Consider the following 11,089-nt stretch of genomic DNA (forward strand, 5'->3'; position numbering starts at 1 on the left):
TCAAGAATTCTCAATCTAGAGTTTCATTAAACAGAGAAATGCAGTGACTGTTTAAAAAATATCGAAACATCTCAACATTTCAGCAACTTGCAAATGATTTGTAGTCACACAAACTATGTTCCCAAAAGTTTTAATAACTGTAGAAACCTAGAAATCCTTTGAGAACCCACATCTTAGAATATTTACAGGATTGTTAAACTTACTCTTTAAAATTTTGAATAGCTTACACTAGAAGTCAATATTTTACTTTGAAACCCCAGGCTCTCCCCGTGAGTCAGGGTCATTTGCAGACTGGAGGTAGAAAGAAAATGGCCACACCATGAAGCAAGCCCAGTCGGGGAACCAGCACTATGCATGGGCTGCTGCCAGACTAAAACAGCCAGACCCCAGCCACTTCCGGCACACAGGCTGGCAAATAAGAAGTACTAACCACCCCACCACCCCAACCATCCCGCTTTAAGTGACTGGCTTAACTGTAAAAACACTGGCTGTGATGATAGCTATGGAGGGGAAATACAATTGGATGCCAGTGGTGCCTTGTTGTTTCACTAACATTGCAGGCCAGTGGTCTGAGCATAGTTTCAGAAGATAGTGGTGTGCAGTGTGACATCTAGGGGATCTCCTCCTGAGGGCTGCAGCCATTTCAATTCCCTATGGTCTTTTTTTGGAAGTCCTGTATCATTTCCATTGTTTTGTTGGGCTGGGTTTTATTTTTTGTTTTGTTTTGTTTTGTTTTATGTCAAATCTGATGGCAGGAGCATCTATTTCAAGACAGCAAGAAATATTATAGTAGAAGTTTTGTATTTACTATAGGCTTGTTTTGAAGTTCTTTATTGCATTCATTATTTGTTCTTTTTGTTTCTAATCTGTTCTGTTTGATTTTCACTATGTCTGAAATTATCTGTAGCTATTTTGAAGACATCAAGAGCATTATGGTAACTACTGTTGATTTTGTAATGTTTTGAAGTCCTGTACCTCTTACACTGGTTTGTTTTGATTGGTTTTATTGTTTTATCCTCTTTAAAATTAAAAAAAGGGGGGGGGGTACTGGAGCACCAGAAAAGATCTTTACAGGGTCTGTTTCACATGAACCCAAGGGGACTCACTTACCTCAGCAATCTGCAGTACACTGTCCTCTTGGGAGTGGAACTCTTTCATTTTGTCTTCAATTTCCTGCTGAGTCCTTAAGGTCTTCTCCAAAACAAATGACATCTTCTGAGACTGGGTGAGCTGAAGCAAAAGCGTCAAAGCCCAAAAGGCCCCTGTGCACTCGGAGGCAGGACGGCAGTACGGACTCAGCCACTGGGCAGGGGCTGGAGGCTGAGGCCACCAGTGACAGAAGCTCTGCACCCACAACCCTCACTTGATCCTGGGGACTCTGCTCCCAAGAAAACCCTATCCACACAATGTGCAGTAAGCAGGCCCAAATTTCTCAAAAGATCACTCAGGATGACACAACAACTGTACTTCCTGTGGAAGCCAAGGTCCCAAAACCATGGGATCTGCAGTAAAAAGCTTTCTCTCAGGTTCCTACACAAGCACCCAGATTTGCTTCTTCCACACCTAGGCTCTATGACCCTGGCGTTCTGACCTCACCGCAACTAGAGCTCTGTAGAAGACTACATGGGTGCCCCTCCTTGAAAGCAGGATAATTGCTGCAACATTAGTTAAACCAAGTCTTATTTTCTGATACTGATATATACAGAGCTAGCTATGGTATTTTTTTCTCTTCAACTGGCTCTAAGGTATGAAAATAATGCCAGCTGAAGTACTGATATGTAATCTTTACAGTCAGTCTGACAGTCTCTCCCGTTTCCTCCTATAGTGCTCTCTGTGAAAGATCTGAGCACAGGGGGATGGCAGAGCCACTTAGCTCCAGGAATGTCAACTGAGTATGAGCCTCAAAGTAAGAGGCTATGAGTCCTCAGGGTACAAAAGTTTACATATCAGAAGCTGAAGCAAGGCCACTGAGTGGGGAACCAGATGCCAGTCCCTTCCAGCACATGGGCTAGGAAACAAGAAGAGGCACACGCTCCTCCCATCCACCCACCCCCACCATAAGTGACTGGCTGATCCAGAAGAACCAGGCTGTGATGATAGCTATTGAGGTAAAATACAATTTAATGCTTGTAGTGCTTTGTGTTTCACTGGCTTTGCATGCCTAAAGCTGGTAGGTAGTCTGGTCCTCTATTCAGAGGATAACAGTACTCAATGTAGCATCTATGGGGAATCTCCTTCTGAAGGTGGTGGCCATTGTTAATTCTCTATTATCTTCTTTGGAAGTCCTGTATCATTTTCATTGTTTTGTTGAGCTGGTTTTTATTTGTTTTGTTTTGTTTGATTTTATTATATCTGATGGCATGGGCAGCTATTTCAAAGATAATAAGATATGACAGCCATCTTGGATTTACTACTATCTTGTTGTGAAGTCCTTTTTTGTTTTTATTGGTTCTATTCTGCTGTTTTGTTTGATTTTTACTATGTCTGAAAGTATCTGCAGCTGTTTTGAACACAAAAAGAGGCATTATAGTAACCATTGCTGATTCCCTAATGTTTTGAAGTCCCGTGCTATTTACATTGGTTTGTTTTGATTGACTTTATTCAGTTTTATTTTGCTTGGTTTTATTCTCTTTAAAATAAAAATTTTTAAAAAGAAAGAAAAGAAGTATTTTTCTTTGAGTTTATTTTCATCATAAGTTCAGACTGCCAAAAAAACATAAGACAAGCTTCCAAAAGACTCATCACATTTCTAGTTGAAATTAAAATTAATCAAGGGTGTGCTCTCAAGGCCACATATTTTTCTTTATATTCATGTCCCTTTACAATAATTTCTATGACATCTTTATTTGCTTGAAGTGAATATTTTTTTACAAAGAAAGTTTCCTTGTCAACACATGGAAATGTAAAATACATAAGAAGACAAGGAAGAATACTTAGATTGAAACCAGGAAAGTAATGCTTATCTCAATTGAATGGTAAAAGAATAAGAAATATGGGTAATTATAACAAGGATGAAAAGAACACCATGTAGGTTTAGATTTGTGAATAATGCCCAAGGGATTTAAAGTATTTGGCATTTGCAAAAAAATAAAATGGCATTTGCACTAGAAGCTACATATACTTACAAAGAGAAAGCAAAGGAAAAATACATGGCTTTAAAGTAGATCACCCTTGTCAACAAGGTTTACTGTACAAAAGTTATTTTGAGTGATGATTTCAATCATAAACTTCCTTCATTTCAAAATATTTATGCAACATGCTGTAGAAGTGAAAGACAGTAACACAAGTAACTTTAAACTGCTATAATTTTTATTGCTTACTTTCCAATTTCATGGCACTCTTGAGATTCCCTTTCATTTACTGTACCTCAAATATTTTTTGGATGTCCACACTTTCTAAAGAAAGTACTTCTAGAGCATCTCAGCTTCTTACCATTAGTTTAATTAGGAACAACGTCAGCTCAGCAGTTTTTTTTTTATTTTATTTGAATGGCATCATCTATTCTGATAGTAGAAACCTGCTTGCTTTTAGAATTAGATACAGCTTCAGGAATGAGAAGCATTTATTCAAGTTTTGTAACATCTTTTAAAATAATTGATCCAATGCTTTGTCTGAGGCAACTGCTACCTGAGGAGGCTGAGATTCACTAGAGATACTCTCTACCATAGCTTCATATGCAGGGTCTTGTTCAGATAATAGCAGTAAAATTTCAACCTGCATCTCTTGCATAGGAAATTCTTCAGTAGAAAGTACATCAGATAATAAAGCATGTTTATCAGCAAGGGCCTCTTCTTAATAGACTATCTCAACTGGTAGAGCTCAAACTTCAGCAAACACCTCTTTTGCAGGAGCCTCCTAAGCTGGTGGTTGCTGAACCTCAGAAGGGATCTCTTCTGTCGGAGCCTCATTGCAAAAGCGAAAGGGCCTCTTTTTCAGAGGCCAATGCTGGTGGATGCTCAACTTCAGATTTGATGTCTTCTATAGAAGCCTCTTCAATTGATGTAGAATAGGCTTCTGTAGAGACTTCAGCTATTGGAGACCAAAAGTTATGAGTTACCTTTTGAGGAGGAGCCTCATCAGCTGGTGCAAAGTTCAATTCAGCATGGGCCACTTCTGCAGGCACCTTGTCAGCTGGTGGAGACTGGACTCCAGCAGGGTCCTCTTCTGCAGGAAGTTCCTCAGATGGTGAATGCTGAACTTGAACAGAGGTCATCTCAGTTTGGTGACTTTGAACTTGAGAAGGAGCTACTTCTGCAAAATTCTCAGCAAGATTCTCTTCTGCATGAGCTTTGTGAGCAGGTGTAGGGATCTCAATAGTGGTTGCTTCTGAAGGAGCCTCCCTAGCTGGTTGATAGTGAATTCTAGCAGAGACCTCTTCTGTAGGAGCCTCATGAGCTGTTGGAGAATGAACTTCAGCATGGGCCTCTTCTGAAAGAACCTCTTCAGTAGGTAGACACTGAACTTCAGCAGGTTTCTTTTCTAGAGGAGAATCCTTACCTGGTAGAGGCTGATCCTGAGCAGGAACCTCTTCTGCAGGTGCCTCCTTAACAGGTGGAGACTGAAATTCACCTGGGGCCTCTTTCATAGGACCCTCCTCAGCTGATGGAACTTTAGCAGGGGTCTCTTCAACCATGGTAGGCTCTACTACAGTTAAAATTTCTTCATGGGCATCTTCAACTATTGGGGGCAATACTTCAACTTGAGGCTTTTCTGCCAGTGGAAGCTGAATTTCATCAGGAAAAGCTTCTAAAAGAACTAATTCAGCTGATGGATGCCCCACTTGATCATAATGTTTTCTTAAAAGAGACTCTTCCATTGGTGAAGACTCTATTAAAGGCAGCTCTTTAGCTGAGGGAGCGCGCGTGTCACCAGAGGCCTCTGCCGTTGTAATGGCTGCCTTAGCCAAGGTCCCCTCTGCAAAGCTGGGTTCTGCTATAGCTGTGGCCTCTTCAGCTGGTAGGGGCTGTACTTCAGCAGGGACCTCTCCTGCAGCTGGAGGATGTACTTCAGAGGGGACTTCTCCTGCAGCTGGAGGCTGCACTTGAGAGGGGACTTCTCCTGCAGCTGGAAGCTGTACTTCAGAGGGGACCTCTCCTGCAGCTGGAGGCTGTACTTCAGAGGGGACCTCTCCTGCAGCTGGAGGCTGTACTTCAGAGGGGACCTCTCCTGCAGCTGGAGGCTGTACTTCAGAGGGGACCTCTCCTGCAGCTGGAGGCTGTACTTCAGAGGAGACCTCTCCTGCAGCTGGAGGCTGTACTTCAGAGGGGACCTCTCCTGCAGCTGGAGGCTGTACTTCAGAGGGGACCTTTCCTGCAGCTGGAGGCTGTACTTCAGAGGGGACCTCTCCTGCAGCTGGAGGCTGCACTTCAAAGGGGACCTCTCCTGCAGCTGGAGGCTGTACTTCTGAGGGGACCTCTCCTGCAGCTGGAGGCTGTACTTCAGAGGGGACCTCTCCTGCAGCTGGAGGCTGTACTTCTGAGGGGACCTCTCCTGCAGCTGGAGGCTCTACTTCAGAGGGGACCTCTCCTGCAGCTGGAGGATGTACTTCAGAGGGGACCTCTCCTGCAACTGGAGGCTCTTCTTCAGAGGGGACCTTTTCTGCAGCTGGAAGATGTACTTCAGAGGGGACCTCTGCTGCAGCTGGAGGCTCTACTTCAGAGGGGACCTCTCCTGCAGCTGGAGGCTGTACTTCTGAGGGGACCTCTCCTGCAGCTGGAGGCTGTACTTCAAAGGGGACCTTTTCTGCAGCTGGAGGATGTACTTCAGAGGGGACCTCTCCTGCAGCTGGAGGATGTACTTCAGAGGGGACCTCTCCTGCAGCTGGAGGCTGCACTTCAGAGGGGACCTCTCTTGCAGCTGGAGGCTGTACTTCAGAGGGGACCTCTCCTGCAGCTGGAGGCTCTACTTCAGAGGGGACCTCTCCTGCAGCTGGAGGCTGTACTTCAGAGGGGACCTCTCCTGCAGCTGGAGGCTCTACTTCAGAGGGGACCTCTCCTGCAGCTGGAGGCTGTTCTTCAGAGGGGACCTCTCTTGCAGCTGGAGGCTGTACTTCAGAGGGGACCTCTCCTGCAGCTGGAGGCTCTACTTCAGAGGGGACCTCTCCTGAAGCTGGAGGCTCTTCTTCAGAGGGGACCTCTCCTGCAGCTGGAGGCTGTTCTTCAGAGGGGACCTCTCCTGCAGCTGGAGGCTCTACTTCAGAGGGGACCTCTCCTGAAGCTGGAGGCTCTACTTCAGAGGGGACCTCTCCTGAAGCTGGAGGCTCTTCTTCAGAGGGGACCTCTCCTGCAGCTGGAGGCTGTTCTTCAGAGGGGACCTCTCCTGCAGCTGGAGGCTCTATTTCAGAGGGGACCTCTCCTGCAGCTGGAGGCTCTACTTCAGAGGGGACCTCTCTTGCAGCTGGGGGCTGTACTTCAGTGGGGACCTCTCCTGCAGCTGGAGGCTGTACTTCATCAGGGATCTCTCCAGCAGCGGGAGGCTGTACTTCTGTTGGTAGGGCCTCTATTTCAGCAGAAGCCCTCTTTAGAACAGAGCAAACTTTTTCAACAGATATGGTTACCTCTGGCCTAGATCCATCTTTTGAAAGTACTGGAGTATCTTTTTTGGTGTCCTGAGTTAATGAGCTAGATTTAACAATTACTTGAATTTCACCAAAGGATGTCTGTTGTTCTCTGTCAACTTTTTCTACTAGGAGAATGTTCGGCATGTCTCCAGTACAAATGGTCTGCTGAGATCTGTCTATTTTTGACTGAAGTGAGGCTGCTTCCCCAGGGCCAACTGGCTTTTCTTCAGGTACCACTTTTTTATCAACTAAATTGATTTCTTTTTCCTCTTTTATGATGGTGTCTGTCTGCAGAGATTTATCAGCCATTTCCTGTCCATGTTTTCTCTTTTTCCAGCTTTGCTCAAGTTGACAAGATATTGTATGACACTCAGGGTAGTTGCCTTTGCTTACAGTACTACTAACAATATTCAAGGTTGCTTTGGGGACAGATGACTGTGCTGTGGCCATGGATTTCTTTTTCTCTATCACTTCAGTTTGCAAGGATTTGTCTACCATTGGTTGGCTAGGGCGTCTTCTTTTTCGAATTTCTTGCCTCCTTCCTGAGATAGACTGATCAGGTTCATCAAGTTCTTCCATTTTTTTAACTGATGAATTTCAAATTTATCAATCTTCAAGGAGCAGTAATAATCAAGAGCCACAAATGTACAAGATGTTTAAGCCATTGCCTTTCTTAAGAACTCTTCTATTCACGTCCTTAGAAAAAAAATCATTCACAAATTATTACATTCTGTACCGCTATGCTCTTGTTGGATCCCATCTTATTCAACTATCACATTTTTCTTTCGTCTCTGTTCTAACTAAATCTTACCTTTAGAAGTTTCTCTCAAGGGTCTGTGACATCACAACCACTTCTCCTTACAAAGTTCCAGCAGTTATGTTTCCAGTACTTTTAACTGAGTGTTCATAGGCACCCTCTGCAAGGAAAACTTCTTCTTTTTGAAACAAATCAATTTGAAAGAAACATCGGTCTACCAAAGAAACATGCAGTAAACTCCAGGAACGCCACTTTCTGATTGTCAGAGTTAATGCTTTTGAACTCTCATTTCTGTTCTTTTCATTTTACTTTTGAAAACAGTTGTTATGCAGACTCTGTGTTCTGTTTTCAACTGATAACATGTGTGTGAGAATGTTCTATCAATGTAGCTTTATATGACTGGAAAAGAACGTAATTCTGTTTGAAAAACTAAGATTGTGAAGTCTATCTCCATGTAAGCTCTTTCCTAATATCTTTCACCTTCAGTGATCACAACAAAATATAAAAGTCATGCTTTCTTTTCAAGCAACTGAAGATACTTTGATTTCATTTTTAACTATTTCTGAAAGTAATTCTACTAAAAGTTTTCAAATAGAGCTGAGCGTGGTGGAGCACACCTAATCCCATCACCTGAGAGGCTGAGGCAGGAGGACTGCTGAGAGTTTGAGGCCAGCATAGGATACATAGTGAGATGCTGTCTGAAAAAAAAAACTAAAATAAAATAAAAACACAAATAATCTTTATAATACTTACAATATTTTTCAAATAAAAGACTGGTAAGGACCTGGGATATAGCTCAGTAGCACAGTGCCTGCTTAACAAGCATGAGATCCTGACTCTCGATTCTGTGTAACAAAAAAAAATAAAAATAAAAATAAAAATAAATTTAGAAAAAGACAGCTGAGTCTAAATCTGTGCCCAGTTAAGTAAATTATATCTTTTGTGGCAGTCAGCATAAACTATGTTGAGTAACTACATGGGAAGGAATACCAAAATAAAAAGTTTAAATTGAAGCTTTGAAAAAGAAACACCTGGAGCTGGGGATTTAGCTCAGCAACATAAGCATCTGCCTTGCAAGCACATAGTCATGAGTTCGATCCCCACTACCAAAAAAAAAAAAAAAAAAAAAAAAAAAGAAGCACCCATGTTAAGCAAACTATAGGTGTATAATTATATTGAATTTGAAATATTTGTAAAACTTTAACTTGTTATCACACAAAAAATTTACTAGAAAGACATATTAGTCTAGAGACGTATAAAAACATTGTTAGTCTGTGGAAAGTAAAAAAGAGGAAAAAAGAAACATTTAAAATATAATTACAGTATCTAATAAGGACTATGATTTTATTAATCTGGGGATATTTTAAAGTTCTTTACGCTCTATTGCCCCTAGAAAACATAAATGTGAATTAAATAATTATCTGTTTTATGTGCATTTTTGACATGGATTGAACAGGATGCTTAATTCCTAAGGTTATGGCATTTGGAGTTAGAACCTTCTAGAAGACAACCATCTGCAAATCAGGAAATGGGCCCTCACTAAACACAGATCTATTAGCATTTTGATCTAACACTCCCTGGTCACCAGAACATTGAGAAATAAATGTTGTTTTAGTTACCCAGACCATGGTATGCTTGTTATAACAACCTAAATTCACCTTGACCCAACCAATGAGTGTTTTCTACATTCTTTGTCCTAGCCTCTAAAATAGATTGTCTTGTGGCAGTCATCAGTGAATATTTGCTGAATGTAATTGAAAGACATATAATTGAAATAAACTGTACAATTAATATGGGTTAATTAAAAATAAAACAATTATATAAATAAGAACTTGATGTTTATTAATCATGAACTAAATTGTCATAGCTGCTTTTTGCTACTAGCATTATCTTACAGAAACAGATTATCATTCATAAATAGTCAAACTATCTACCAAATACAATTATTTTTTTTAAATTTTTTTTGAAAGTGGTAAAATACAACAGAATAAGACAGAATAAAGCCAACTAAGATCATAAAGTGAAATTGGTACAGAACTTCACAGCAGGTTACTGGGATAACAGTAATAGGTATCACAGTATATTTCGTTATCTTTATCATAGTTGTTCTTTCAATGACGTATATCAAAATGAGATGAAATACAGAACATTATAGAACTTATCAAAACAGAATATTGAATAGAGCAGTACCATTAATCAGAATAGAGCAAAACAATAATAAAAATATTTGCCTTCACAGAGATAATAGAAGGAAGTCCCCCTTATTTGCTATGGTCAACCTCCCAGGAGACGCTCAGATTTCTGATTCGCGTTTGCTAAAGAGGGGGACAGGAGAAGGGGGATAGGGGAAGTGAAATGTTTGACTTTAGGCCGTTCATCAGTAGGTTGACTATTACTTAGCAGAGAGTCAGGCTGGCTGGTTGATTTCACAGCGTCTTAAGTCCCAACATGCCGCAGATCTCAGGAGCTGCTGGTGGTTCTCCCCCTGGAAGGGCCACAGGCTGTCACACCGCCACCACTTACCAGGGGAGGGGAGGGGAAGTGCTCGCTTGGCTTCCCAGTGTCCTCCAAATACAATTATTAAAAATATTTCCAAATACAATTATGAGAAATTTCATGGAAAAGTTTTCTATCTCATATTTTAAGACCACAGATTATCTCTTTGCCAGGATGATTTATCTGACCCCACTAATCATTACCCATCTCTCATCAATTTAAGATTTCTGATTTTACTTATTTCTTTAGAAATCTTGCATATTTCATTTTTTTCTTCTTCTTCTCTTGGTTCCCATCTACTAAGTGTTGAATGGTGTCTCCCAAAATGGTACCTTCAGACCCTCATTTCTAACACCTACAGATGCAGCCTTATTTGGAAATAGAATCATTACACATGTAATGCAATCAAAATGATATTCTTATAAGAAGAAAATAATTTAGACACAAAGACATAGAAGACCATGTGAAGATGTAGGCAGAGACTGAACTTATGCTGACACACTGGGGGAAATTTCTGAGGCTCCCTAAAGTAGAAGAGGTAATAAAGGAACTGCCCCTAGAGGTTTCAGAGAGAGATGGCCCTGTTACCACACTGACTCAGGATTTCTACCCTCTAGAACAGTGAGATAATAAATTTATGTAGTTTTACCCAGGTTGTAGTACTTTCTATGAAAGCACTAGCCTAGGAAAGTACTAGCCCTAGGAAAATTAAATATTCTTTCATAGCCCCATGTTTTTGACACCCGCTTGGACTCCTGTACATCTGGCTTTCAATTTCTAGGTATAGTCTCTTTATTTCTGACTCAGATGTAGCATTATTTTCATACTATCTTTGATGCATTTATATAATCATCAACAATATAAGTATTTGCTAAAAAATTCCACCTGATGGTTTGTATTTAATTTTACCACAAACAAATTCATTTAAGTAGCACTTAATTCCATTTAGAATTCAACACATTTAAACCTATAAATTAGAAATGGCTGGGATGCTTCAAATTAATGTCGACCAAATATTTAAATTATGACCTGTATTGTTTTGTTCATAACTGAATATATCAAGCAAGATAAAGTCTTAAAAATGTACACTGGATAAAACAACCATAGAGTCACTGATAGTTTTAATAAAAGAAATTTCAGTAGCTTAGTGAGGAGGGAAAGCATAAAAATTTTAAATCTCTATACATTAAACATAAAGAAATTAAAACACAATAAAAACTATTTTAAAAAGTCCAAAATATCACATAAAGAGGTATCCTGATGCCTGAAATCCTAAT

At 40.7% G+C, this 11,089-nt stretch overlaps 1 protein-coding gene across 1 annotated transcript; it reads right to left on the reverse strand.

The window, feature by feature from the left end:
• Positions 1-3,430: 3,430 nt before the first annotated feature.
• Positions 3,431-7,342, reverse strand: Fscb (fibrous sheath CABYR binding protein). Its single transcript, XM_063246959.1, has one exon. The coding sequence runs from the start codon at positions 7,136-7,138 to the stop codon at positions 3,905-3,907; it is 3,234 nt and encodes a 1,077-aa protein (XP_063103029.1). The 5' UTR covers positions 7,139-7,342; the 3' UTR covers positions 3,431-3,904.
• Between the last annotated feature and the right edge of the window lie 3,747 nt (positions 7,343-11,089).

The sequence above is a fragment of the Cavia porcellus genome, unplaced genomic scaffold, assembly GCF_034190915.1.
Source record: "Cavia porcellus strain 051 isolate PalLab524CR breed Dunkin Hartley unplaced genomic scaffold, mCavPor4.1 scaffold_1, whole genome shotgun sequence".
NCBI lineage: Eukaryota > Metazoa > Chordata > Mammalia > Rodentia > Caviidae > Cavia > Cavia porcellus.

Bases quoted from the DNA above. Each gene is read 5' to 3' on its own strand.
- Fscb (XM_063246959.1), bottom strand. From the start codon at position 7,138: ATGGAAGAACTTGATGAACCTGATCAGTCTATCTCAGGAAGGAGGCAA.